We start from the raw sequence: 28000 nt of genomic DNA on the forward strand, positions 1-28000 counted from the left end.
TACCTAAATGCAGTGGCTCCAAAACTGGAAGTAGTCCCAGTATTAAGGTAAAGGCTCAATAGAGGGGGGGCTTTTTTTAATTTTAATAATGTAATAGCTTAATTGAGTAAATGTACTCAGTTACTTTGGACCACTGTCCTTACAACATGGAATTATTTTATTTTTTCTCAGCATGCACAGGTGAGATTGCGCATTCAGTAGTTTTGTCCCCCGACACGTCACTTCCCAGGGAAGTCCAAAACTATTCCATGTGCAGCAGGCTGCAGTGGGAGGAGACACTTTTTAGGATATCTGGGGTCTTTGCCAAGGCGGTAGGGCAGATTTTGAACCGCAGTGGCGCACAGTGACATAACAGTTTGGTGTTTTCAAGACTGAGTACAGTCGCAAAAACGTTACCACCCAATGAAATCTGCCACTGACAAGGAAGCAAAAACACTTGGAGCGATGCGTGAAATCTGATTTGTCCGGACGGTTTGAGCCACAACTCCTGCGAGTTTGAAGGATGTTTCGGAGATGGCCTGAACTTTTTTTTTTTCTTCTTTTCTCTAGAGTTAACAGTAACCACATAGTTTACGGAGTAGCAGGAGAGCTCGGAGCATGCAGCGCGTAGAAACCAACTCGGGTTGATTCCCAATCTGGACTCCCTGTTTTTGTCTTTCCTCTCAGGCCCGGGTCGGGCGAGGAGATGAGTGCTCAGGATGGGACTGTGCCTCGGTACCGAAGTTACAGAGGAGGAGAAGAAGGCGAGGATACACAGTGCCAAGATAGACAGAGACCTGTACGAGTACGCCAAGCGGGAGATGAATGTGGTTAAAATACTCTTACTAGGTGAGACTGATGACTGAACATCCTGATAAGAACTCACCTGATATATAGATAGCTGTGCCCATGTACCAAACAGTATAATTAAGTGCTAAAAAAAAAACCCTGCAAATGTACTTGAATCCCTAACTGGATGTTTTTTTAGATGACATGACAAAACCACGCATTTTGCTTTGTAAAGCCACGAAAGTCCTCAGGCTGGAATAGTTTAACATCAATGTTGGTTGCTACACTCACAAAGAGCCTAATTTAAAGCATTTATATTCAATGATAAAACCTGACCATAGAAGAATAGATAGATAGATATAATACAGTTTGTTGTGATTTACCACTACTACTCTACATTTCAGACAGAGTTTAACCACGTTTAACTACCTCCTCCAGGTGCAGCAGAGAGCGGTAAAAGCACTTTGGTCAAACAGATGAAGATCATCCACAGTAATGGATTTACCAAGCAAGAGCTCACCAGCTTCAAGGTTGGAAAAAAACACACACACACACACACACACACACACACACACACACACACACACACACAGGTTTGTGGCACTATCTTTGTGGGGACCTGTCATTGACATAATGCATTTCCTAGACCCTTACCCTAATCTTAACCATCACAACTAAATGCCTACCCTTAACCCTTACCCTCACCCTAACCATAACTTAATTCTATCCATAATCCTAAAACCAAGTCTTAACCCTCAAACAGCCATTTAAACTTGTGGGGTCCAGCATTTTGGCCCCACAAAGCTGTCCGGACCCCACAAGTATACTGGACTCCCGGTTTTTGGACCCCACGAATATAGTTAAACAAGCACACACACACACACACACACACACACACACACACACACACACACACACTCTTGAAGAGATTGGTTCACCCTGCCTAATGTTTTTATCAGATAAACAGCCTATTAGCCTACAGAGGGCTTGGCGTAAAGTTTCCAGTAAAGGAGAGTTGGATAACAATCACATTTGTCTTGTATCGTCTAAAGGGAAGTAGTACAAAACAGATAAATAACTTAAACTGATCAATATGTCATTTGTTTTCGGTTATCACAGTTTAGTTCCAAGTAATTACCTGACTCTAACACGAGAAGTCAGGAGGTCAGTTTATGCTGCAGCCACAGCGATGCATTATAAGGAGTGAAAATAAAGTTAACGATGGGGGTGATGGAGATGAGATGGAAAACAAGGCGATACTTAGTTCCTGTGGGGGACTGAGATTTCTCATGATACAGAGGGTCAGATCCAAGTTGGTATGCAGTGGTTTGGCTCGCATCTGCTCTTCCTTCTGTGTATGTGTGTGTGTGTGTGTGTGTGTGTGCAACTGGAAGCCGAATTCCTCCATTGTACTAGGGGTTGGGATGTGGTGGGGAGAATGGAAACGGTTCAAAACACACACACACACACACACACACACACACACACACACACACACACACACCAGCTTCACCCCATCAGCTTGTTTTTATTGAAGGCTTATCTTCTTCCACATCCCCCTCCTTTAACCTCTTACCACATTTTGCTCTCCTATTTTCCCCTCCGTTTCCCCTCTACTATTCTGTATCTTTTACTTTTTTTTTCTCTCCCTGCCTCCTCCTTTCTGTCATGTATACATGATGAGTACGTGATGACAGAAAAAGCCTATCTACATTATGCTTCAGATATCTGCTCTATAATAACACCCCTGGCACTGTCTGGAATAGACTGACAGGGCAAATTCATAGATGATCATGGTGCAGTTTGAACCAACCTAAACACAATTCACACTCCTGTTAATTAGTGAAACAGAGTATAAAACTGAAATCAAGGTCCAAAGTGAAGCTACAAGAGTTCATCTGATGACTGAATGACTTTACGTGCGTGTGTGTGTGTGTGTGTGTGTGTGTGTGTGTGTGTGTGTGTGTGTGTGTGCGTGCGTGCGTGTCTCACTGTCAAACCTTGTCAAAACTTTGGCAGTTGGTCATTGGTCAGGATAATGCACTCACACACATGCTCATATGAAGGTCCCATTTGTTTGTGCAAGCAGCTGGGATGTTTGAATGCATTCCTAGATATTAAAGACGCCTCCAGCTCCCTCTTCTCTGCACTCCTCTCTCCTTCTGCTGCCTCTCATGTCTCATAACAGTCACCTTGTCTGCAGTTCACACTTGTCAACACAAGCATCATGCTTTCTTTTATTGGACTGTGCCGGAGAAAGAAAGATAACCCCTGAGCAGGTCCTTTTATGCTTCTATAAGTCTGAGGGGGGCTGGATATTAAACCTCAACACGTTTTTTGGTACAGAATGAAATGTGTTGTTGGCATTAAATGTCTGGTCTAATTCATAATCACGTTAGCTATTTTATTTAGGCAAAGTTCTTGTACAACCGCTTGTCTTCAGAAGACATTTAACATTTGAAAACTTTGGCTTATTTTGTTGAGTTAAATAGAAGCGTTCCATAGAAAAACATGTTATTGCAAAATTGTTTTGGTATCGGTACCAAAACTCGGGTACTGTGTTGACACTACTGTAGTATCAAACAAGAAACTAAGAGTCTACAGCCATGCAAGTGGCTCTGTGAGGCTGTACTAAAGGAGCTAAATGCTAACGTTAATGTGCAAACATGCTTACAATGACAATGCTAAGATGCTGATGTTTAGCAGGTATAATGTTTACTATGTTCTCCATCTTAGTTCAGCTAGTTAGCATGCTAACATTTGCTAATTAGCACTAACCACAAAGTATGTGATATGTCATTTTGCAGGTATGCAATGCAATGTTAAAGGTGCTGTAGGTAGGATTGCGAAGATCCAGGACTTAGCCAAAAAATTTGAACATCGACAACTTCTCAGTCCCTCCCCACTTTCTGCTAAAGCCCAAAACGGTCTCCTAAGCTCCTCCCCCCACAAGGGAGAATGAATGCTGAATGTTAGACCCCCCTGGCCCTGATTGGTGCATCTGAACAGGGAGCTGTGGATTTTTGCAAATCACACTACAGGCTGTAGGTGGTGCCAGAGGAGCCAGATTTTTTTTTTTTTTTAATTACCTGCTTCATGTAGTTCTACTCGAACATAGGGTCAGTTTCAGCAAATATGACTGAAAGTTAGTTTTACGTTTTAAGTCTTACCTACTGCACCTTTAACAAAATAATTGTGTATCCGCCGTGTGATTTAGAGCCGCTCCATAATTGTATGGGTTCTTCCTGGCCCCATGCTTAACCCTTCTGCCAAGGTTCATTAAAATTGGGCCAGTAGTTTTCCCCGTAATCCTGCTGACATGCAAAAACAACAACAAACAAACCAGTAAACAAACCAACAAACAAACGGACAAACCGAACTGAAAACATAGAAAAATCCAAGTGCGATAGATTTCAGAACCTCCTTATGTTGCATTTACACTAGTATATAATCAGTACACAAATGTATTTTACATGTGCAAACATGCACACACATATCAAAGTGTGTTTAATGACAGTAGTCAAATCTCTTTTGTTGCCCGTGCTGTCAGTTGGGTGTTCTCAGGTGACGCCCTTATTTTGGAAAAATGACACTAACCCACAAACCTGCCCTGCCCTTCCATGACCATCCCAACCTCCCACAACAAACACAGAAACACCCTGCCCTGCACACACACACACACACTCACACTCGCATATATATGAGCTCATTGTTCGTTATCAGGCCTGTGTGCATGTTGTTCCACGCGTGCGTCTGAGTGTCCACCAGTGCAGTGGTAAACATCTGGACTGAACTGAACAGGTTATCCCTGTTCCATGCTATCCATTCTCTCATATTTCCCCTGAAGGCACAGCAAGAAAACCCTATCTCTTCATTTCTCTGTCTGGCCTTTTTGTGGCCCTACCAGCCAGGTTTGTATTGCATTAGGACCATGACAGGGCACCCTGTTAGAGAGAAAAAAGGGGAGGAAAGGTAGGAAGGGGGCTCCTCTTTGTCTCATCCCTCATTTATTTGCAGCCTGAGGCCATGGTGTTGTTTTTACTGTGGATAGGCTGAGATTTTCCCTTCATTCTCTTTCAATCACACAACTCTGTGTCAACAAAAGTGAGGCTGTGTGTGTGTGCGCGTGTGTGCGTGCATATGCTGGTGTGGCAATGGATAACATTTCTGTACTGAAGTTGTATTTTTCAGCCTGGAATCTTGTTGTTGATTCAGGTGTTTGTATGAAGGATAAGGTTCTTGAAAAATGCGATGAATCTGGGAGTTTTCTCACCTGGAACGGCTTTGAGGTTCTTGTTTGTGAAATCAATAAAGCTTCAAACCTACAAACACACACACATTCTTAGTACATTGTTAGCAGAACAGTCTGTAGTTAATGATTAAACATCAGGCCGCCGCCAGTTCAGCTGCATTCTTTGTTTTTGTGTGTGTGTATTTGTAGCAATTGCTCCGACTGCTATTGCGTACGGGGAGTCGATCCAAACACCAAGCTGGACAAGAACAATAGTTCAGTGTATCTTAATGGATTTGGAGATTACACGGTTGTTCGTTTATTCATATATTTGTATTTCTTTGTTGTGCCAAAAACTTGGCCCATCCCATGCGTTGATTACAAAACACCACTATTTTACATACATCTTTCGGTCTTGTATATACAAAGCATGTTGAAAAGAAGCGCAAACATAAAAGCAAAACCAGTATACCATATGAGCTGTTCACATAAACTTGTAACGTCCTCACTGACACTTTAAATTCTTTAAGTTGTGGTGGTGGTGATGGTGGTAGGAGTATTAATAACCAGCAGGAAACAAAGGTTAGAAAGGTGTGAGAGATTTCTGTCTGTTGGGACTTCCTTGTAACCTGATGAACACACACACGCTCACACATACACACCCCGGTGGAAACACAGGGTCGGTGTCTTTTTACCCTATACTTTTCTAGAGAGGTGACGTATAGCTCATGGTGGATTCAGATTACCATACAACAACACACCTGTGGCCCCAGGGGTGTGTGTGTGTGTGTGTGTGTGTGTGTGTCTCTCTTTGGGGGGAGTGTGGGGGGACACAGTGTTTGCCCATTAGGGGCAATGTAGCCGGCAGAAAGTGTGTTTAGTTGCAACAGCCAGTACAAACTGATTAGTCTGTTTCCTGCATATACTGTTTGTCACAGATGACTAGTTCCCACTACAGGACTTAGAGAAACCGCTACAAAGACTCGTTCTACACACACAAAGTATCTGATGTAGAAGGGGGTTTAGCCCCCCCCCCCCCCCTTCTCTCTTTGTGCCTCCCACCTTTACTGTCAACACAAAACTAAAGTAAGCCTTGAGTCAGAGAGGGAGGGAATTGGAAACAATTGATATGGAGGACAAAGGTGGAGGGAGGGAAGGTTAGAAGAATGAACCACAAAAGGGAGAGACAAGGTTACAACTGGACACGAGAGGGGCAGTAATTAAATTCCATAAATCTTGATTAAATCCTGGGCGTGGACAGATTATCAACAACACTTGTGTATATAGTAGAAAACAATTTAATATATCCAATAAATACTGCCTTTGTGGTGCTTGCAAAGCTCCAATTTTGCTGAGTTTGTAAAAAGAAAATGTTGATTCAACTCAAGGGTAAATCTTGGGGTTATGTGGGCCTACTATATGTTCTTTAACACTTGGGGCCCTATTTTAACGATCTGAAACGCAAGTATCAAACGCCAAATGCAAGTAGCTTTGTGGGCAGATCTCGGGCGCTGTTGCTATTATACCGGCGGGATAAATGACTCTTGCGCCCGACGCAAATCTAAAATGGGTTTGTCTGAAGTAGCTACATTACTCATAGGTGTGGTTTGGGCGTAACTTGCAATAAACCAATCAGAGCGTTATCTCACATTCCCTTTAAAAGCAGGCGCGCTTGTTCCGTGGCAGATTGCTATTATAATGGCGGATTTGCTGGGCGCACGCTCTTAATACATCCATGGGCGCACGCCAGGAGCGGTTCACAGCCGAGGAGACCGACGTTTGCTATTGATTTTTCATTTTGACAAAATGTAAATAAAGAAATGTCACAAAAACATACTTTCCGATGTTTTGAGCTCACTCTCACTGAATCACGAGGTTATGAACTCATGGTGATATTTTTGCAATGTAGTCTAACATTAGACCAAGATTACCTCACTATAGACGATGCAGCTCTTCTGTCTCTCCTCTCCCATGCTGTTGATGGGGCATTTGGGTTATTATATCTTGGCTTTAAAGGTGCCCTGTGGAGTTTTCTTGTAAACAAAGAAAGGTTGTGTTTACATTCAGTGTTTTCACCAAAATGAATTGTGTGCATCCGTGAGATCTTATACAGTATGTTGAGTGCATTTCCTTCCTTATAAAACATTTGAAAAGCAGATTTTTGAAACATGTTCAATCCTGTATTGTTTACATCCATGTTGCACTGCTATGTTTGTTGGCACGTTGCTGCAACTGTCGATCGCAGAATATGAATTGTGCCGCCCGTAATTCGTGCATGGGCATCCTCATGAATGATACAAACAAAACGGGGACCCACTCATAAATGTTTAAAAACTCCACAGGGTAACTTTCGGATAACTTTTTTTGGGCTGGAATTTGTTGGTAGTTCAGTACGCCCTTTTAAAGCAGTCTGAAGTGGCGGTCAGAATGGATACTAAGATTCAGGGCCTTTTGTGGCACCCAATGTCAAAAGTGTTTGGTTTTGTCACATCAAGTTTGCAAGAACAACATCCACATTAAGGGTTGCTATACTTTTTATTTTTTAGGCCTTTATTTCCACAGGACAGATGAAGACATGAAAGGGGAGAGAGAGGGGGAATGACATGCAGCAAAGGGCCGCAGGTCGGAGTTGAACCCGTAGCCGCTGCATCGAGGAGTAAACCTCTATTTATGTGCGCCTGCTCTACCAACGGAGCTAACCCGGCCACCGGTTGCTATACTTTTAAATGAAGCTCTTCAAATCCTAACAACAAGCCTCGATTAATCCACAATGACATTACCCATTTAGTGAAAGTCTCATAAAAGTTCTAATGCCCCCTTAAAAGTACATTTGTAATGTTTCATGAGGCCCAATTGAACATGTGTGTAATTACATTAATCCTTAAAACCTCCACACGGGTGCTTTTACTTATGCTTCCTGATTAGATCTCCTCTCAGTACAAGCTGGCCGTTGTTGACATCATCCTTTACTCTCAGGTTAGTTTTACTGTAGTTATTAGGGCGGGACACATTTACTCCACAGGTGTGACATCATGTACCTCTAATCTTATATTTCCACCGATCTTCAACCTGAGCAGGGGTCTATCGGAAGGGGTAATTGTTTAGTCCTGATGAGTGTGACAGCGTTTTTACTAATGACATTATTATCATTATTGTTATAACCAGAGCAGTGACCACTTCATAAACACTTCTGGTTGCCAGAGTTTTGTTTCAGGTGAGTTTAGGGTTTGTTGGGGCACAGGTGAACTTCTCAAACCTTAAGACTGCCATCACCCCTATATCACCAACTGCCTTAGTTTTAGTGATGTTTGTGGTCATGAAACAGAAACTACACCATAAAAATCCAGTATTTATTGTTTATAAGACTATAAGAATGTGCTATTATGATGTAACAAATTGTTAATCAGAAATTGCGTGTGAGCAGATGACAGTGATGATGAGGCATAGGGAGACAAATGCACAAAGCTGCTTATTTCCGACACAATCAATCAATGCCGTCCTGTCAGCCAAGGTTCTCCTGAAAGAGACTAATTTGTCCCTAATGCCGCGGTGTCAGCAGCCCTCAGCACGGCTCACCTCTTAAGATGAATCTCTGGCACCTCAGAGTTATCTCATCTCGCACATTTCACTTGGAGAGCAACACATCTCAATCTGGACACTGAAACACACACACGCGCACACAGAAGAGTGACCAGACCGTGATAGAATCGTGATGGAATGTGAAGCTTATCTTTAGCTGGCAGGAGAATGACGGAGAGTATAACACACACACACACTTCCCAACTCTCTGCAAGAGTCACTCTGCTCAGTCACTGAAGTCTCAAGGTTTCCAAGCACTAAAACAGAGTTATGAGTTATAATAAACACAACTTTCACTCTCCTATGCTCTCAATAGGACTTGATAGCTGATCCATGGGGTGTGATAGACACAAACAAACACACACACACTATGCCCCACATAGTATTTATGTACATGTACAATTTGAGTTGCAGCCGAAAAGGAGTGCACAAGTAATTAGAACTCAGTGTTGGTGGTTCAAGGCCAGCCATCTTAAATGTGATTATTAAAAACAATTTAAGAGTCAACAGTGGAATCACCAGTTTCTTATGTGGCTGTTCCTTTTTTTTCTTTAATCATCTAAAAGCTTAAGCTACAAAGGTCATGTTTGACGCTGGCATATACCTCCCCTGTAAAACCACAATGTGTCATTTTTACACTTTTTGTGTTTTGATTGAACAAACGAGATGTTAATTAATGAGCTTTAGAGGTGCTGGGAGGCTGGTTATGTTAGCTTTGGACCGAGCCAGGCTAGCTGTTTCCCCCTGTTCAGTCCAGAATGTTTTGCTTTTTTCCTGTTGCCATGGCTATTCATAAACTTAACCTATGAACTTAATCTTTGGTAGCCTGCAGTGCTGGATAACCTCCTGACCTCCATGAAGTTTGTCCTCCACGGCATGGGTGTCCTCCGGATCAACCTGGCTAACAACAGGAATAAGGTAGTCTATCTGCATGTCTCTGTGTCAAAATGTCTCTCTTTATGGCTGGCATTTTGTACCTTTTTTATTTTCTGTGCTTTTCATTTCTATTAGACTTTTTCTCAAAACCTGTCTGTCTCTTTGCTATCTTTCTATTTATCATCATGCTCCTCTTCAGTTAAAATTAAGTTGTATGCTGCTGGTTTTCCTGCACTGCACCCAGATCTCCACTAGAGAGCAGCATCTCAGCACGGCAGCCACAGCTGCTGCATGCGGCAACACACACACACACACACACACACACACACACACACACACACACACACACACACACTATATTTGCATGAGAGTGAGCAGAAAGTTTGACTTGGTGGGTGGTTTGATTGCAATGTTCAATTTGATTTGAACTTAACTGTCAAAGTTATCGGCGCTCATCCTCCCACTCAGCACGTCTTGCCGGGAGATGATGACCAAAGTATTTCCCGTATTAAATGTCGCCAGGGCATGTGTGTATGTGTGTGTGTTATCACGTGTTTGTGTGCATATCCGTCAATTTGTGCATCTGTATTGATTAACAAACTTTAAACTTTATTAATAAACTTTTTTGTCATTGAGACTCACATCCTTTTTTCCATCTGGCCTCCACTCCTCCCTGTCCAGCAGTCCATCCATCCATCCATCCATCCATATATCTGTCTCCGTCTCTTCTTGCAGGTCCACGCCCATACTGTCCTGTCGTGTGGACGGTGTTTTGATGAAGAACAGGTGCTGTTTCCTTTCCTTAGCCACGCCCTGTCCTGTCTGTTGGCCGACCAGGGGGTGAGGGCGGCGGCAGCCCGGGGATACGAGTACGAGCTCAATGACTCAGCGCTGTAGTGAGTATACGCCAGCACACAGTTATGCTGTGATGAGGCGATGCAGGGGTCTAATTAACTAGACTTAGCAGCCGGTGCTCTGCCGTGTGCTCGCTGTCACTAAAAATCTGAGTCTCAGGAGTGAAAAGACAAGAGGGAGGAAGTAAAGTGTAATTACATGTACCTCCAAGGTTATTATATACATCTATATAACATGTTTAAAATACATACTTGAGTTTGTTTTGGTTTTGTGCGAGCAAAGCAATGCGACACAAAGAAATGCTCACACATAGACATAAATAATATGATTACAAAGAATGTTTAAAAATGTGAATATTTAAGAAAAAGACAAATGCGTGCAGACACGATATAGAAAAGAAGTGAGGATAAAGATGAAAATAATAGTGTAGAGGCAGGGGATGGCGTGTGTGATGCAGAAGTAAGACAGGGCTTGGACCCACCAGGAGGCTGTCTGTTCTCATCCTCTACCCCAGCAAGAGGCCTCGGCTCTGGGGTTATCTACACCGACAGGCTCCCTTGTTTCCACTGAGAGCCACCATCACCCTCCGTGCTTTCCTTAGGCGTGCACACACACACACACACACACACACACACACACACACACACACACACACACACACACACACACACACACACACAGGTTAATACTTCTGTACTTGTGAGGACCCGTATTGTTTTTTCCAGACCTTTGGCTTAGCTTAAAGGAAATTTCAGGTTTTTACTTTTCTTGTAGGAAGGCCATAATTCTTATCAGTAATAATAATAAAACTGTATTGAACCAACCCTCACATTGTTTAAACTTTTATCTAAGTTTGGAAAATAAAATATATATTTTTTTTTACTTACTTTACTTGTGTAGTTGTAAGTGCCCAGATTTCCTGTGCGATGAGAGATTATTACAGACATTTCAGGTGTGCTCACCTTGTTTACAACCTCTCAGTTGTCTGACCACTTGTGTTTCTTGGTCCATCCAGCTCTTGTGTTCTGATATTGTCATCTTCCAATATCTCAGCACTTACTTTGAGCAGAACTTTATCTTAACTAAATAGAAATAATAGGCAAAATTAGAAAAATAAGATTTTCCTTTGGACTAAACCTAACTCTAACCTTAAAGCTAGATTTATTGGAGATGACACTACATTCACACATCAAACAGTTGCTTATTGATACCTTCAGCAGTTATGGCGCAACATGATCATTCATGTGGCTTTGGAGTCATCTCTCTGGCCACCTCTCATACATACACTCACTTTTTAGCTCTGTTTTTGGTCTCTACCAACTCCTGGGGGAAATATCTAAAAACTACCCCTTTCTCTAAAACGCAGAATGGTCCTCACAAAGACAGAAGTACAAAACACTTGCACTGTGCAGCATCCAGTAGGCAGTGTGTTTTTTACTTTAAGCAGCAGGATGTGTGTTCCAAGAAACTAATTCAGGATGACTAGTTGAGAATGTCACAGTCAGTTCAGGTGTAGGTGGAGACGTCTGTGTGTGTGTGTGTGTGTGTGTGTGTGTGTGTGTGTGTGTGTGTGTGAGAGAGAAAAGATCACATCTCATGGAGCGCACACACATGATACAGTTGATTACACTAGCTGTGTTAATAGCTAAGCTGTGTTTGAAAGCTTAGCCTCAGTGTGTTATTATGGTAAATCGTGTGAATATTCATCATGAGCCGCTGCGGCTCCTGGGGCTCCTTATCACTGCACACTATACCCGCCACCTGGCAGCTGATGGCCCCAACACACACACACACACACACACACACACACACACACACACACACACACACACACACACAATGTACAAGTCCACACATCCTGCAACTGATACCTGATATTATTCTCTTTTGAGCTCAAGTTTGTCTGCAGGTTATAACATTTTCCTTCCTTTCTCTCTTTCCCCCCCTGATTTCTCTTCTGTTTTTCACTTTTCTTTCTCTGCCTCCTCTTCCTCGTTTGGTAGTTTTTTTGAGAACCTGACCCGCATCACGTCTCCAGATTACGTGCCCACAGAGACAGACGTTCTGCGAGTACGACTGAGGACGACCGGCGTGATAGAGACCCAGTTCAAAGTCAACCATCTCATTTTCAGGTAGATGCCTTTCACTCTTTATTAAGTTAAATACTGCAGACTGAGGGTGATTACAACCACCTACTCAGTCAGAGCTGCAGGTCTGCGCTTGACTTCTTCAGAAGTGGCGTACCAACTCATTTCACTTCTTTAGCTGTGACACTCTTATCTCTGTCTACAGCCATGTGATAGGCCTGAGATGTGAGATGGGCGGCTTCATTCGATACATCAATAGCGCACCTATCATTTGGCTTTAAACTCATCTACTGACCGCGTACACACACACACACACACACACACACACACACACACATTCAAAAGCATCAGTGGCTCGGTCTTATCAGTGGAGAAGCAGAGGGCAGGTATCTGAGCCACTGAGGCTGATGTCAGATGACCATATTCATCTCATCTGATCAATGAGCCATTGTCACATAATACCAACTTCTTTATCATCCTCCAATGGCTAAACTTATTTCCTGAAACGGCTGATGGTCATGACAGGGCGATAGATATTAATGAACTTGTTATGTGCAGTCTGAATGATGCAGACAAGCATGAAAGAAAAATCCGCTTATGTTGTACTAGGCTCATTTTTTGTCAGTTTAAAAAAAAAAAAAGAAAAAAAAAGAAATTTGTTGTTGTTTGTAAACAATGGAAGTTGTGAGAGTTAGAAGAGCTGAGGAAGGGACTTCCGGTTTGGCGATGTAGGTGTGAGACACAGAGCAGGGTGGCTCCCGATTAACTCTCTTAATTACCCAAATAACTGATGACTTTCCACCAAGATTTTATCGAAGTGTAGGAGTTGGAGTTCCTGGTTTTTCGAGGGGGCAAAATGAGTAAGCAGCAGAGACAAGCGAGCGTACGATCTAATGTTAGCTTAACTAGCAAGTTAGCTTCTATGGCCGCAGCAGCTAACGCTACTACTATCGCTGACGAATCTGAAGATGGCCATTCTGAAAACTCTCTCTCAATGCCACAACTGATTGCAGAACTAGCTAAACAACGTATTGGTCTTAAGGAAGACATGGCCAAACTAATCCAAGAATTGATGAAGCCCCCTGCAAGCCTCAGTGATACTGTCAACTCTTTTCAAGCTTTTCAAGCTGTGTAAATCAAGAGGTTGGTACAGAGCGTTGCATAGCGGCAGCATGAAGGATTGTGGGTGATTTTCCACAGTTTGGTTTTATTGGAAGAGTAATGAGCCATGGAGGGTTAACAAGGAAATATTCAGCACTACACACATTTTATTGTGTGTGTATCAATTAAAGAAAATCAGATTACTTTTTTCTTCTTTCTTAGTAATGTCTACCTAAGGAGCACCTCCTCTTTCATTGTACCACAATAACATCTTGTCCTTCTTCAGTGCTTCATATTAAATCGTATAGGGCATTTCAATAATAAAACACATTACCTCAGCTTTTCATAAGATCTCTGTTTAGCATATAAACATTGTAGAGCGAGTCAGTTTGTCAGCAGATGACTTCAGTCTGGGACATTTGTGTCACATCTAAATGCTTCTTGTACGTCTCTGGATGCCGCTGACTTGTGTGCGTTTTTGCATTTAATGGCATAAACACATTTAAATGGATTTGAAAGTTGAAGTTTTTCAACAGCGAAGAAGCTCTTTGATGATAACGTTATCCTGTGCAGATAAACGTTGCTATTTCCTCGCAGTCTTACTGTTTGCGTCACCGTTGAGTCACTTACAAGCTTGTTGTTTTTGCTTTTTTTCCATTTGTTTGTGGGTTTGTTTTCTTGTGAAACATTGGTTTGGATGGTGACGGTGTCAGAGCTGAGAGGGGAGAGCAGAGTCCCAGGTGGTGCTGCAGGATGGAGCCCAGCCTCCCTGCCCTCACACATCCTCTTCTCTTATCTTCCTGAATTGTTAAGGAGATAAATAATTTGATTAAGTTAATTGACACACAGTGCCATGAGAGAGAGACAGAGACTGTGTGTGTGTGTGTGTGTGTGTGTGTGTGTGTGCGCGTGTCTGAGAGTTCAAGCCCTTTGGGGTTGATGAAGAGCTTAGCATAAGTCAATGTAATTATTTCAAACTTAGCAACAAAAAAGATATTAAAGGGATTTGGAGAAGTATATGGTTTGTGTTTGTCAGAAAGAGCGAGTGTGAGGTTTTCCATTCAGGCATAGACGTGTATGTGGTTTTACAAACTAATAAATTAATAAATGATTTCCTTAATTATACGTAGAGACACTGGGTTTTCGGAATTCATTCAGCAGAGGTTTAGGAACACAGCAGAGACTTCAGAGGTAAAATGGAAATGGAGATTTCTGCTAAAGCTTGGTCTCATTTTGTAAATACTAAGGCAGTAGCTAACACAATGTGAAACTGCCGCCCTCTATTCAATGGCTGTCTTCCTCTTGTTGGTTTACACTCGAGGTTTCTGAGCCAGCATCTGCACCCTGCATTCCTATTTTAATATCTTTTAAGAATTGTTTTATGTTGAACTTTACTGTTTGAAACTATTCTCGCTCCATCAGTATTGCTGTGCTTAATTTCCAATGTCAAGTCACAAATTAAAGTATGTTAAAAAATGCAGGCCTTAGGCTTTGAGGGTTCTATCATGCATTGCATGTATCCCATTATATCCCCAGGTCGATTCTAGCCAGGACCTTTTTTTGAATCTTTTTGTCAATGTGCATCAGGTCAACTGAATCACAAATTTGAGTTTTAGCACTATCGTTTTTGGATTTGGAGGGAGTTGTTCATGTTAACTATTATTTTTGAACTGGAAATTTTTTTTATGGATTTTAAAACTGGGTGTTATTGTCCTGAATGTCTTTTGAAAATGTTTATTTATCTTATGTGTTAAAAACCAAATATTAGCTGATATATCATTTTCAAACTCTTTAGTATTCATTGCTAGTGGCCTAAATAATAGTTTGAAATTCTTCAGTATATCTGAAAGCATAAAAATCAACTTGGTCTTATATTGTGTTTGATCGTGGGTCTTATTTGCTTCGTCAGTGAGGAATCTGCCATGTAGAAGTAAACACAGAATTAAATATTAAAACATAAACAATTTACAAGGCTTTCTCACTGTATAACATCAAACTTAAGTTCCTTCTGTGGAATACATTTCTGAATATTGAATGTGACCAAATGTTCATGATTTGCATAATTCACATTAAATACCGTCTACGGGCAAACATAATGATCCCACACAGTACAATATTGTGATATCAGTTGTCATCCTATACGTGTATTTTGCAAAATGTCTAACTATTCTCATAGGATAGCTTAGATGTAACACAGGAAGTTGTGCGCTAAATGTTTTGGAACCACTAACACGACGCTCCCTCTATCCTGCTCTCTTTTTTACCCTTCTGTATCTCTACTTCTTTTCATCTGTGCTTTGTGCATTATGTGTATGTTCACTGCGTGGGACGGTGAAGTAGACAAGCTGTATAATCAGTGAATGAGTTGGTCTGACTAATTTACCGATGATTCAGGGTTTGAGAGTGAGTTTTTTTCTGTGTTTACAGAAGTGATGATCAAAACCAAAATAAAATAGTATTTTTTGGGGGGTAACAGGAGTCGCAACACCTGAGAACATGCGTTTGAATTGCAGTTTTCATCTTTCCAACAGAGAATAACTAATGGTGGTCTCATTATCTCGTTATTCAAACACTTAATCAACAGTGACATAGATGACATCAAGCCATCATCTTTCCGGGGGGAGGGTGGTTGTGTGTGTGTGTGTGTGTGTGCGCGTGTGCGTGTGTGTGCGTGTGCGCAGGCAGGCTCACAAATGTACACCCAGTTGTCTGCATACAGACACACTGTTTGACCTTTGACCCCTCAGTGTAATAACAATCTGGGTCTTTTCCTGCACCATTAACATCAACTGCTCTGATAATTATAATTACAATTACAACACTGCAGATGTGAACATTATGGGGCAAGAAGGGCAGGTGTGGGAAAGGATGGTGTCAACTGAACACGGTGTGTGATGTTAAAAAGTTGTGTTCCTTTACACAGATGAGGTTAAAGTTTGGAACATGTTTGCTCTCGATCTTGCCATGCGTTATGTTGGGAGGCTTTGCTTTTGGTTTGGGGACGTTGGGATGATGTTTCCGACTCCAATGGTAAAGTCTGGACAAAGGGTTACACCACATTGTTTTGCATCCTCCAAGGTGCCGTGATTATATGTGATTCTGTAAAACGTGGGACACACTGTATAAGGCTGAGTGAATGTCATTTTTCTTTGTTTTTTGGTATGACTGTCTATGCATGCTGTAAAATGATCTTCTCTGATATCAGATTTGTGTTGTAATAAACGTATATATTGCATAAGTACAGCCTGACTGAGCCGCTTGCATTGCTGTAGACTCTCAAAACTGCCTACTGCTTACTTCTGACGTCGGTAGTATGCAGTATGAAACTGTTTTATTGATTTATTTTGCAGTATGCTAGGCCAGGCTTAGCCGGTTTTCGATTTTGGATAGAGGAAGTAATTAACGGTTGTTGACCGTTCCAGCAATTCCACAGCAGATTTTACTTTTGTTTGCATACTGCATGCTACATGTTGGCCAAATCAGTACGTTCTGCTAGTACTGTATAGTAGGCAGTTTTGATTACAGCTACCGTCTTGAGTTTTGTGGAGTCCTCAGTCCAAGTCATGAGAGTGGAGTACACGCCTCTGCATTCCTCTATCTGAAATAAATGACCTTTTTTATTCATCATGTTTTCAGTTGCAAAATGGCTATCCTTTCTGGCTCCTTTTGAAGGCAGGTTGTTGGGAGCAGAAGTTGACTGAATATGATATGACATGAGAGGATTGTGGTCCGTGCGTATCTCTATGTGCACTTTCAAAGCAGGGAACGGACTTAGTACTTGTCGTTGAGTGTGTGTGTTATTAGGGTGACGTTGCGCACGTGCTTGCGGGTAGGTTTGTCTAATGTAGCATTGGCTTCACTGATATGTCCTGTCTGTGCCTTCAATTTCCGTGGAAAATTTCCATCGGAAATCTTATCTCACCTTTGTGCCTCTGTGTTTCCACATGTTCATTTCCCCTCTCAATAAAGAGCTGCATTAGCGCGAAGGATGCTCAAATGGAAGGTGGGAGATGGCACATCTGGCTTTAAAAATGGGTGAAGTGGGATGCACATATCTGTGTCTCTCTGTTTTTCTGCTCGTCTGCTCTTATTCCTGTTGTGTTTCTCTCTCGCACTTTGGGAGAAAATTGACCTTTACGCTCTTTGTCTCGCGGAAAATGTTGTGATTGTCTTGGTGAAAATTGAAAAAGGAAGGAGCAGGGGACACGCTTCTCTTTGTTTGTGTGAGTGTAAATGGCATATTTTAGGAATATCTGACCTTATCCAAAACCATTGGATTATTGATTAGAGTTACCCCTCAGTACAACAGTAGGCTGTACCATCAGTATGGAAGGTCATGAACACACAGAAAACACTGGAAATTGAATCCTGATAAAGGACATGTCAGTCACAATGAGATTTCATGTCATATACTTGCGCACACAAACACACACACACACACACACACACACACACACACATAATTTGAATACAGCCTTCACTGTCTGATGAATGATAAATAAATAAATTAAGACTTTCTCCCCCTTAGTAGTAAAAAAAACCGCACAGGGATGATGTCTTTTTATAATTTTACGAACTCATCCATGTGTAATAATAATGTTCTAATAATGTAATAAGTAAGTAATAATGTTCTTGCCTCCAAAATAAGAAAATCTCTTTGCTGTTTTGTTATCTGAGTAGCAAAGGGAGGTCAGAATTTGTCATATTGAGAGCATATGGGCAAAATGCCTTCAATTTGGTGTGAGAGTCACTACTGCGTGCGTGCGTCCACTCTCTTGAAGCTCCCTGATTGGAGTGTATCACCCTGCTAAATCAATAGCACCTGGGCCCAGAATCACAGTGTGGATATCTTTTATCCCTTTGCACATGCACAGCTTTTGTTGTTACTTGCCTTTTGATTTTCTTCTCTTCTGCATGTGTGTCTTTTGTCATGTCCCTATTGGCTGGGATTCCAACAATACACCTAGTTTTAAAGCCGACATTTGGACTTGTCATAGCAGAAATAGTACAGGTGTAATTAATGATATTATATATTCAAGTGTCACAGTAAGTCATACCAGTGAGCCATCGTGCACAATACAAGGCCCTGAATGTGACACACCTAAATAGGATGCAGCAAGGATTATTGTTATTAATGACACTTTTTTTTTGTGATAAGCCAGTACTGGTTAACCTGCATGTTTTCTATTTCGTTAATTTTTATCTCCCTTTCTCTGCACTTTGAATTCCACAGTTAGTCTTTTTGCGGGCATTTGTCAAACCTTGTTCTCTCCATCTCCCTGTGTACAGGATGTACGACGTTGGAGGCCAGAGAACTGAGCGGAGGAAGTGGATTGGTTGTTTCGAGGACGTCAGGGCGGTGCTGTTCGTGGTGTCGCTCAGCGGTTACGACATGACCCTGGTGGAAGACCACTCCGTGGTACACGCTTTACTCTCTCACACTCCCTCACAAAAGTTCATGCTCTCCAGACAATGCAACTAGAGACCACTTGTTAGTTCTCAGCCAATCAGATTACGTTCGGTCCTTATAGACCAAGTTTTAAAAAGGACTAAGTGTCTGCTCCTCTGCAGCTGTCTGATGGTGTTATTGTCTTCTCTCTGCAGAATCGTCTTCAGGAGAGCCTGAAACTCTTCTCCTGCATCTGCAACAACGTTTTCTTCCGCAGCACATCCATGGTGAGAAATTCAACGGTCTCCTCCTCACTTCCTTCACCTCAGGAGGAAAGATGCAGTAAAACAAATGTAATCTAAAATTATCTTTAAGACTAAAGACAAAAAAAGAACAAAGCCTCCATAATTTTCAGAAATTAGGTTTCCTAAATCACAATAAGTAATACTATAAAAGATGATTTATTCATTGATCTGTCTACGTCTTAGCTTTACTGAGTTTCTCTCTAACTAATTGACTGTGTTAGCCCCTCAAACCTAATTCTCATGTTGAAAACCACTGCTCTGGGTGGTCACAAAATAATTTTGGGGGGTTACAAACATAATCCATGGCATAGAAAAACTATGTTAAATACTTTTTAAATCAGTCTATTTCATCTTCTAATCAATTCTGGAAAAGAGAGACTAGTAGTTTCTAAGTGGAAACTTCTGCTGTGGTTAAATTATCCACCACTCATCCTGATATGTGGACTGGCAAGCTATAGCTATATTTAAATGTCACAAAACAAAAAAGGGTCCAGCTGAAGAGGGTGGGAACCCTAGTTCAGTTTGACAGTTAGAGGGCGCAAAACATGGATGAGTGGAGGAGAAACAAGCAAATTCTTTTGTTGATCCCTATTTGTTCTCTATGACACCATGAGACAAGAATAACACTAATGTGTTTGATTAATGCTGTTTCCACACACATACACACAGGGCCCAGCCCCTGTCCTTTGTCTCTGAGTCCTCTGTCACTCGTAATTTAACAGCGAGTTGTAATTAGGGTGAGCTTTGGCGGGGCGACATTTTCCCCTCTGTGTTTTTCCATTCACTCATTCCATTTCTTTCAATATATATAATTGAGATTGTGAGGATGAGTAATTTATGCTTGGTCATAACCCCCTAACCCTTTGTCACAGACACAGAAATATCTTCACAAGAAAGTTGTCACACCAAAGTATCTATTTAAGTAAAATGTTTTTTTTAACCATAAAGATTTTTTATTTAGGGCTTCATTAGTGTTAAATGGGCAATTAAATGTGTGTGTGTGTGTGTGTGTGTGTGTGTGTGTGTGTGTGTGTGTGTGTGTGACGTGCAGGGTTGTGTGTGGGCCTGCATGTTAACATAGCTAACAGGCTCATTAAACAAAAGTGTTTAATGATACCTTTTTAACGTGGGAGGGAAATTTCTAACCTCCACCTCAATTAACTCTTCACTGTGGCTGCTCAGTGATAATTACACACCCAGGTGTTGCTCTGTATCCTGTTCATTGAAAATCTGCTCTACCTCATCCTTCCCTCGTTAGTGTGTGTGTGTGTGTGTGTGTGTGTGTGTGTGTGATCAAACGGGCCAGAAAAGACAAAACTTGGTCATAGTTTTAATTGGTTGACTACAAAGCCAAAAGGACCTGTGAAATGTGGTGGCAGCCGACAAGTTGAGTTTAGAGAAAGACAGAAATGTGTAAAAAGTAGCTGCTGAGCTTGTTGAGCGCCTGCACTGGAGACTACATAAGTGATCGATTGCACACTGATGAGTAGTGGGAGGTCATTGATTGAGGTTATTTATTTGTTTCATTGTTCAGTTATTTATTGCAGCGCTAAAGAAAGAGTCACCAAATCGAATTAACATTTACATTTTCTCAATATCTTCCGGATTGATTGTCCTTTTCCACTGGGATGAAACCTTTTGACTTGTGATGAGCATCTCGTGCTCTCAGCTTGATGTTTTTGTGTGTGTGTGTGTGTGTGTTTTGTATTACAGATTTTATTCATGAACAAGATAGACCTTTTTCAAGACAAGATTTTACACTCTGGGCGACATCTGCGGCTATACCTGCCACAGTTTAAAGGTAGGACTTATGTTAGTTAGTTCTGTCATTTATTGCATCCTGCACATACAAGTGCCCACATGGATGTATAAGACATAAAAAATGCAGCTGCAGTGGTGAAACAATCAGTCATGAACGCAACTTCTTACATATAAACTTTATTGGGTACACACGCAAAATCTAATGCAATCAAATACAGCAACAAAGCCTAATGTTCAGTTTCTAGGTATTATCTACATTTAGTTGAATTAACACTTTTCTGAAAATCCAGAACTCATCAGAAAATGAAATTGAACTAAAACGTGTAGCCCTTAAAACAATAAAACATGAAATAGACTCCATCTTCAATCTCACCTTTCCTGTTCCTGTTGAAACAAAACATGTCATTTAGGTTTGCACCAAACAGACATTTGTCCTTATACATAACAAACAATATGTCCAAGCATCATGAATATTACACTGTTTTGAAAAAGAAAATATATATTAATTGTACACAAAGATTTCACCTCACTAATCCAGAGATGCCCATTGACAATTCAAAGATGTTTATATGTTGTATATATGTATATGTTCATAACATCTAGGAATGCTATTAAGCTAAAATATCTGGCCAGGTATTGAATAAAAACAATAAAATACAATTTCAGTCATAAAAATGTGTTAACAGTTTAGGGTCTTATAAACACTAAGACTGATAATAATCTGTTTCCCACACACGCTGATTTTCATCCGTTCTGCTCAGCATTTCCCTCCCCACTTCTCAGTGGGCTCGAGAGGAGCTGCGTCCTCTCTGCTCTCATGCAAATGTCAACATAAATGCAAAAACTCTTGGGATTTGAGTCAGGCAGCAGAGCAAGTGTCAATTTCAAACTACAGTAGTCTCCCATCTTCACAGTGCTGCTGACTAAGGTCTGGCTACACCACAGATACATTCAAGGATAGGAGAAAAAAAACACTCTGGGTTGTTAGCATTTCTTTTATTTTTTTCAAAGATAATTTTTTTTGGGGCTTTTTTTCCCTTTATTTCAGAGTGACAGTGGATAGACAGGAAAGGTGGGAGAGAGATGGGGGATGACACGCAGCAAAGAGCCGCAGGTCGGATTCGAACCTGGGCCGCTGCAAAGGCCTCAGCCTACCAAAGCCTCAGCCTACCTTAGCCTACCAAAGCCTACCTCAGCCTCAGCCTGCAAAGGCCCCAAGCCTACATGGGGCGAACGCTCTTACTGGGTTGGCTAGAGGCCGCCCCTTTGCATTTCTTTTAACAAATCACAAACGGTCTTTGGCAGTGCTAAGCTCAGGACGCGGCGACGGTGACTCCGCAAAATGGTCTCGGGAAGGAACTTGTTTTGGTGAAACATTTCACCTGGCAAATGAAAATGTCACATAAAATATTAAATTAAGTTAACTGTTCACACAATACGGTAATGTGAGCTATTTAAATTAGCTGGATATACATGGTTAAACATAATTTGCTCTTACCAGTGTATCGCCAATCGTTCCCAAAACATTCCAGTTATAGAGTAAATGCCATAAACACATTATTTGTAAATCTTAACAATCATTCCCAGAAAGGACCAAGCAGGCCTGCGACCTTGTTGCACGATCCAAATTTTTGTCAAAACTTGGCATCGCCGGCATGTAACGTTAGCTTCTTAGCTTGGAGGTGGTTCTTGTTGTAAAGTGGCAAATCTTGTCAGACCTATTCTGTTGTTCTGTTGAGCCAGGTTAATTTCACACTGACCGCAGATATGATGACAAGTCTAATGCAGTGGCCCCCAACCTTTTTCATTTGATGTTCCCTCACGGCCCTATTACATGATCTTATGTACAACTTCACCAAAACCAACCCGTCATGTTCCAAATGTGTTAAACTAGATGTTATATAATGCCATTAATGATATAAAGGTCTATATTTTTACAAACAATTCTTTAACACAAGACGATCCTAAAATTAAAGATATTCCGGTTTGGTTTTCTATTTTCAGTGTTTTCGCTCAGGTTTGCATTCCTATTACTACCACTGTCACTTGGAGTGGCAGGAGCTGAACGTCTGAGCCCTTCCCGTTACTTTTAGCTTTTCTATTTGTACTTATTTGCTTGCTTAGTAACAGTGGTGGAAAGTAGCAAAATACATTTACATTTAAGTAGGCTACTGTGTGTAGTTTTGGCCTCGTCACGTTTCGGACGTCTGAGTTGTTAGCAGTTCCACTTCTCTAAATGTTTCACATAGTTTCATTTAAGTAACCACAAACTATCCAATATTTCACAAAAAAAACAAAGACTACAGAAAAAGTCTAAAAGATTAAAAGAAAAATCATCTCGCGACCCCTTCAATTTATCCTGTGACCCTTGGGAACCACTGGAATAAACTACTGTATCTGAAGTAGATCAACGCTCCACCTCGACCAGCTACAGCAGTACAATGTAACGTACACATTGATGCATTATACACAATCTTATAATGTATTATTCACAAGGGACATTTTACTGCAGAACAAGACGTTTTACTTTGATACTTTAATTTTACTGATAATACTTGTGTACTTTTACTTAAGTAAATTATTTGAATACTTCTTCCACCACTGCTTAGTAACTAGTTTTCATGAACTCTAAGTCGCATCACTTGGTGTTCGGGCGTGACGCATGTGCTGTGCCTGTCGTAGCTGGTAGGTTATGGGTTATTGTGACAATACATGTACATATCATATTTGTGTGTTTATTACCCTCCTAAACACAAATATGTAGATCATAATTTCTATTTTTTCTTTTATCTTTAGTACCCCTGGTTGGGATTCACAGGTCTAATACACATCTTAGAATCACAATTATTCAGGTTTCTGTGAAAAGGCCAGATGCCAGATGTTTCACTATAAAGTCTCTTCCCCTCCCCTCCTCCTAATCTCTCCAGGTGCAGACTGTGATGTGGATTCGTCTGCCCGCTTCATCGCCGCCACCTTCGTCTCGCTCAACGCTACTCCCAGCAAACTCATCTACCACCACTTCACCACTGCGACCGACACCTCCAACATCCAGGTCGTCTTCCAGGTGGTTATGGACACGATAATCAAAGAGAACCTGGAGGCTGTCTCGCTCCTGTAACCCAGTGCCAGACATTACTGGAGGTCCGAGACATTACTAGACAGCCGGTGCTATCGCCCTTCAGATGTCTCATTTATAAAGATGTGAAAATCGTCTGCTCCAAACGTATTGTCTGATTCATATCTGAAGGTGCAGCCTGGAAGCTCTGACGCTCTCTGCCACTGTTGCATTTCATCCCCTGATGCTTGATTCCATGTAGCTTAGAAAAACTCTTTCAAGTGACGTTGAAGAAGAAGGACCACCTGGCTGATCCTTTGTTTTGGGGTCGAGCCCTAAAACATTGATTTTTGAAACCTTGTGTCGAGAGTAATGGGCATTTATATTTTTGTACTATACTATAAAATCTGAGTTTGAATAGTGAAGTTACTTTTTTGAGGACTTGATATATACACATTTATTTGCGTGTGTGTGTGTGTGTGTGTGTGTGTGTGTGTGTGTGTGTGAGAGAGAGTGAGGGGGTGAGGATTTACTGTTTGTCCATTACTTCCTCTGCGCACAGTTCACTCATGCATACCATCGTATTTTCCGCTCATCCATCACTGTCTGAGCACATCCTGTGCGTCACCCCCTCCTAATGAGGCGGTGATCACTGTAAAAGCACCCCAGTTTGTGTTTACTCGTCCTGAGCTGAAATCACCAACACTCCTGTTGTTTATCTGTGCCTTCACCTGTTCTTTTGATGCGTAACAGATACTGGTATTACCACTGGTATTTCATATTAGAACTGGGAAGTGTATGTAAAGAACATCCCTGAAGCCTCCATCTTGAGTTTAATTTCCTTTCTTTTGCCTCTGGTGATTATTGTTCCATTATCTATCACACTCACACCAGGATGATGCTTCCTATATGTGATATGTGTGGAATTAACTCTGTCGGGGTCTGACTGTTTTGAAGGCTCCACTGAGCGACTGACTGTTATCACACCAGCTCCTCTCTGACTCGGTAATAAACAAGATATGGTAATGACTGATACGCTTTGATATGCATACTCAAGGTGAAAGAAAAGAGAAAAACACCCCCAAGTGCATTATGATCTAGTGGTTTTGCTGTCGTGTAATTTAAATGCTTCATACATGTGTGAAATTTGTGTATTTTCCCTTCTCTGGTTTTCCACGTTCAGAATAATTTTGTATTTTATACCGTATCTCTACTCTTATAGACCATGTGTTTAATGTAATTGTATGGTATGTACTGTGTATTGTACTGAAACGACAATACAAAATGTATGGCTGACAACCTTATTTTCATTTTTCCATACAAATGGATTTAGCTGGTGGATCACTTATTTTCCCCACTAGTTGAATATTAAAGACACATTTAAGGCACACAACAGGTTACCAGTGTTTGTTCATTTTAATAGATAAAATAAATAAAAGTACTATCCAGGAAATCTGCTCTGCAGTCAATTTTCTGGATATTTAATACATTTTGCCAAAGGAGGGTACATGTACAGCAACGATGGAAATTCATCTGGAAAGAAGATGGTTTCAACTAACATCTCTTGCACAGTTATTTTTTTTTTTTACTTTTATACTCCTGTCTACATAACCAAAGTAAAACAAAACAATGTTTGAGGTTTATTTTTATTTATTTTTTTAAATAAGAGAACATTCAGAGTCTGCAGCAGTCCATCGTCGACAGTGATCAGGTTTTCCTCCGCGCCACACACGCATCCATTCCTTTCCTTCATTTTTCGTGTCCAGAGAAGCGCTCCCGGGGCTCGGTGGAGGACCGGGACTCACGCGGACAGGCAGTCCAGGGAGTCCAGAGTGAGGAAGACGTCCGCCTTGCACTGGAAGGTGCCCGTCCCGTCCCTCAGCAGCTCGCAGCTCTTCAGGTTTGGAGAGATGTCTTTCACGCAGATGGCCTGCAGGAGGTGAAAATAAGTGATGAGAGAATTTGAAAGTTAACTGAAAATCCGGCAAAATGAGCTTCATGTGTATTACTGTAGGGATCGTTTTGTCAAACTAACCGTATAGGCTTGCATTTCATTTACCTCTTAAACTATATAGGACTGTTTCGTTGTGCAGGAATAACAGTAGGCTATTGCCGTGATAAAACAAATGTGGAACAGTCGCTTATATTAGACAAATCCCATATTTTCATTCTCCCTATGTTTGCCTTTATTCGGGTGTAGTCTGTAGGTAATGATCATTTAAAATTCAGAGCATTTTTTTTTTACTTAATGTTAATAGCCGTTTTGTCACCATATTTTAATAAATGCTGCTGGCTGCGCTTGACCTGCACCGCTCACTGGTTTGCGCCTTTACGCACGAGTTGTTAAACTTTTAAGACAATATTTTGATCTCAACACTTTGTTTCGTTGTCTTTATGAAACAAAGGGTAACACAAGTGCTGTCTAATCTCTGAATAAGGTTTGTCTACGTGAAATATTTCTAATGTTTATCGTGTCTTTTTTGGTGCTGAAAGGAAAGCATTTTGTTATGCGAGTCTCTTCATTTTATCATTAGTGTAAAAGAAGAAGAACCCCCTCAAACATGAATAAAGTTTGTAGTATAACTGCACTTACCATGTTTTTGAGGATGGAGATCTGCCTGTTAGTCTCTTGAAGCACGGTGTTACCTGCTGTCTCCCCACTGTCCATCAGCCTCTCTTCGGACTCGGACCTTCGGACGTAAGGCGACCTCCTGATACCGGACAGCAAACCGGAGGCACGACCCACCGAATAGTAACTGGGCCCGGTCGACTGCTTGTACCAGGCTTCGACTGGATGGCAGGAGATGAGCAGAGACACTCCGACGCACACCACGGCAAATCTTACTGACCTCTCCATGTCTTGAACCGTCTTGGCACTTTTTTTTTACGCAAAGGAAAACGGCGCTTTCTCGTCTGTTGTTGGTCAGAGGCCGACTTTATGTTTTAATGGGTGTTTGGAAAACTTTCTGCTTCTTATATAGGCTGACTGGTCGACGTTATCGTGACCCAGGACGTTCGTCAAATCAAAATTGAGGTGGGCGGATGATGATCCGTCTTTATGCGGGAGAAGAAAAAAAAGACCAATCCTAATTGATCAGTTTTGTGTGTGTGTGTGTGTGTGTGTGTGTGTGTGTGTGTGTGTGTGTGTGTGTGTGTGTGTGTGTGTGTGTGTGTGTGTGTGTGTGTGTGTGAGGGGGTTGGAGATGTATAGGGACGTCAGCCCTGCTCTGAGCTGGCAGAAGTCATAATAAATAAGTGATCAAAACTGAAAGATGTCCACCAAGTTAGTTAATGAGCAGAGACTTTTTATGTCTCACTAATTTGACAAACTAATTGTTAAAATCTCCTGAATGTCTAAAAGCATCAATACATTTCATAAACTTAAAAAAGACAGATTGGTTAATTTCTAGAATCACTCAATCAATATTTTACAGGAATGATGGTGGACTTTTCGAAGCATGTGTCCTGGGTATGACAGACAGGGACAGGTTGAATATGATAGCGAGCACCAGCACTAGTTGTTCAGCACAGAGAGAACCACTGATCTAGCCCTGCTGCTTTCTTGGTGTTCACATGCTTGATTTCAGACACAAGTGAAAAGTCAGTTGAAAAAGATGTCGGATCAATGAGTCTGGAAATCACACACAAAGTGCATAAAAGCTGTTAACTTGGGTCCGTGCTTACCCACTGCATGCATCAAAAGGTGCACAACAAAGCAGAATCACTGCGCATGGCTTCAGAAGACCACAACATGAGTGAAAATGGACAGATTAGGAGTTAAAAATGAAAAATAGCAGATCAATAAACATGAGCGAATAATCGACTGATCCAAATTGTATTCCCTTCCAACAGATTTGGAAGGATTGAGTATTAGTCTCATTTCAAAGTGGAGCTCTGAGTAATCAATACACACCCTTTTCCCAATTGATTTGCCCACCTCACCGGTCATGCGTCATGAACTCCCTGGCCTGTGTATTAGCAGATCAGTAGCAG

At 41.4% G+C, this 28000-nt stretch overlaps 2 protein-coding genes across 3 annotated transcripts; one reads left to right on the forward strand and one right to left on the reverse strand.

The window, feature by feature from the left end:
* Window positions 1–297: 297 nt before the first annotated feature.
* On the forward strand, window positions 298–25388 carry gnav1 (guanine nucleotide binding protein (G protein) alpha v1). Its single transcript, XM_078277376.1, has 9 exons — window positions 298–828; window positions 1207–1298; window positions 9404–9496; window positions 10190–10350; window positions 12313–12441; window positions 18787–18916; window positions 19102–19173; window positions 20905–20992; window positions 23880–25388. Exons 1-9 carry the CDS (start codon window positions 699–701, stop codon window positions 24068–24070), a joined length of 1086 nt encoding a protein of 361 aa, XP_078133502.1. The 5' UTR covers window positions 298–698; the 3' UTR covers window positions 24071–25388.
* On the reverse strand, window positions 24474–28000 carry npb (neuropeptide B). 2 transcript variants are annotated; one of them, XM_078277397.1, is made up of 3 exons: window positions 27921–28000; window positions 26601–27638; window positions 24474–25937 (listed from the first exon to the last, which is right to left on the reverse strand). In XM_078277397.1, the coding sequence occupies exons 2-3, from the start codon at window positions 26862–26864 to the stop codon at window positions 25809–25811; spliced, it is 393 nt and encodes a 130-aa protein (XP_078133523.1). In that variant the 5' UTR covers window positions 26865–27638; window positions 27921–28000; the 3' UTR covers window positions 24474–25808. The 2 variants fall into 2 exon arrangements, with proteins under 2 accessions (XP_078133523.1, XP_078133514.1); XM_078277388.1 differs by having other exon boundaries at window positions 26601–28000.

This window comes from Sander vitreus, chromosome 2 (genome assembly GCF_031162955.1).
Source record: "Sander vitreus isolate 19-12246 chromosome 2, sanVit1, whole genome shotgun sequence".
In the NCBI taxonomy this organism is placed as follows: Eukaryota; Metazoa; Chordata; class Actinopteri; order Perciformes; family Percidae; genus Sander; species Sander vitreus.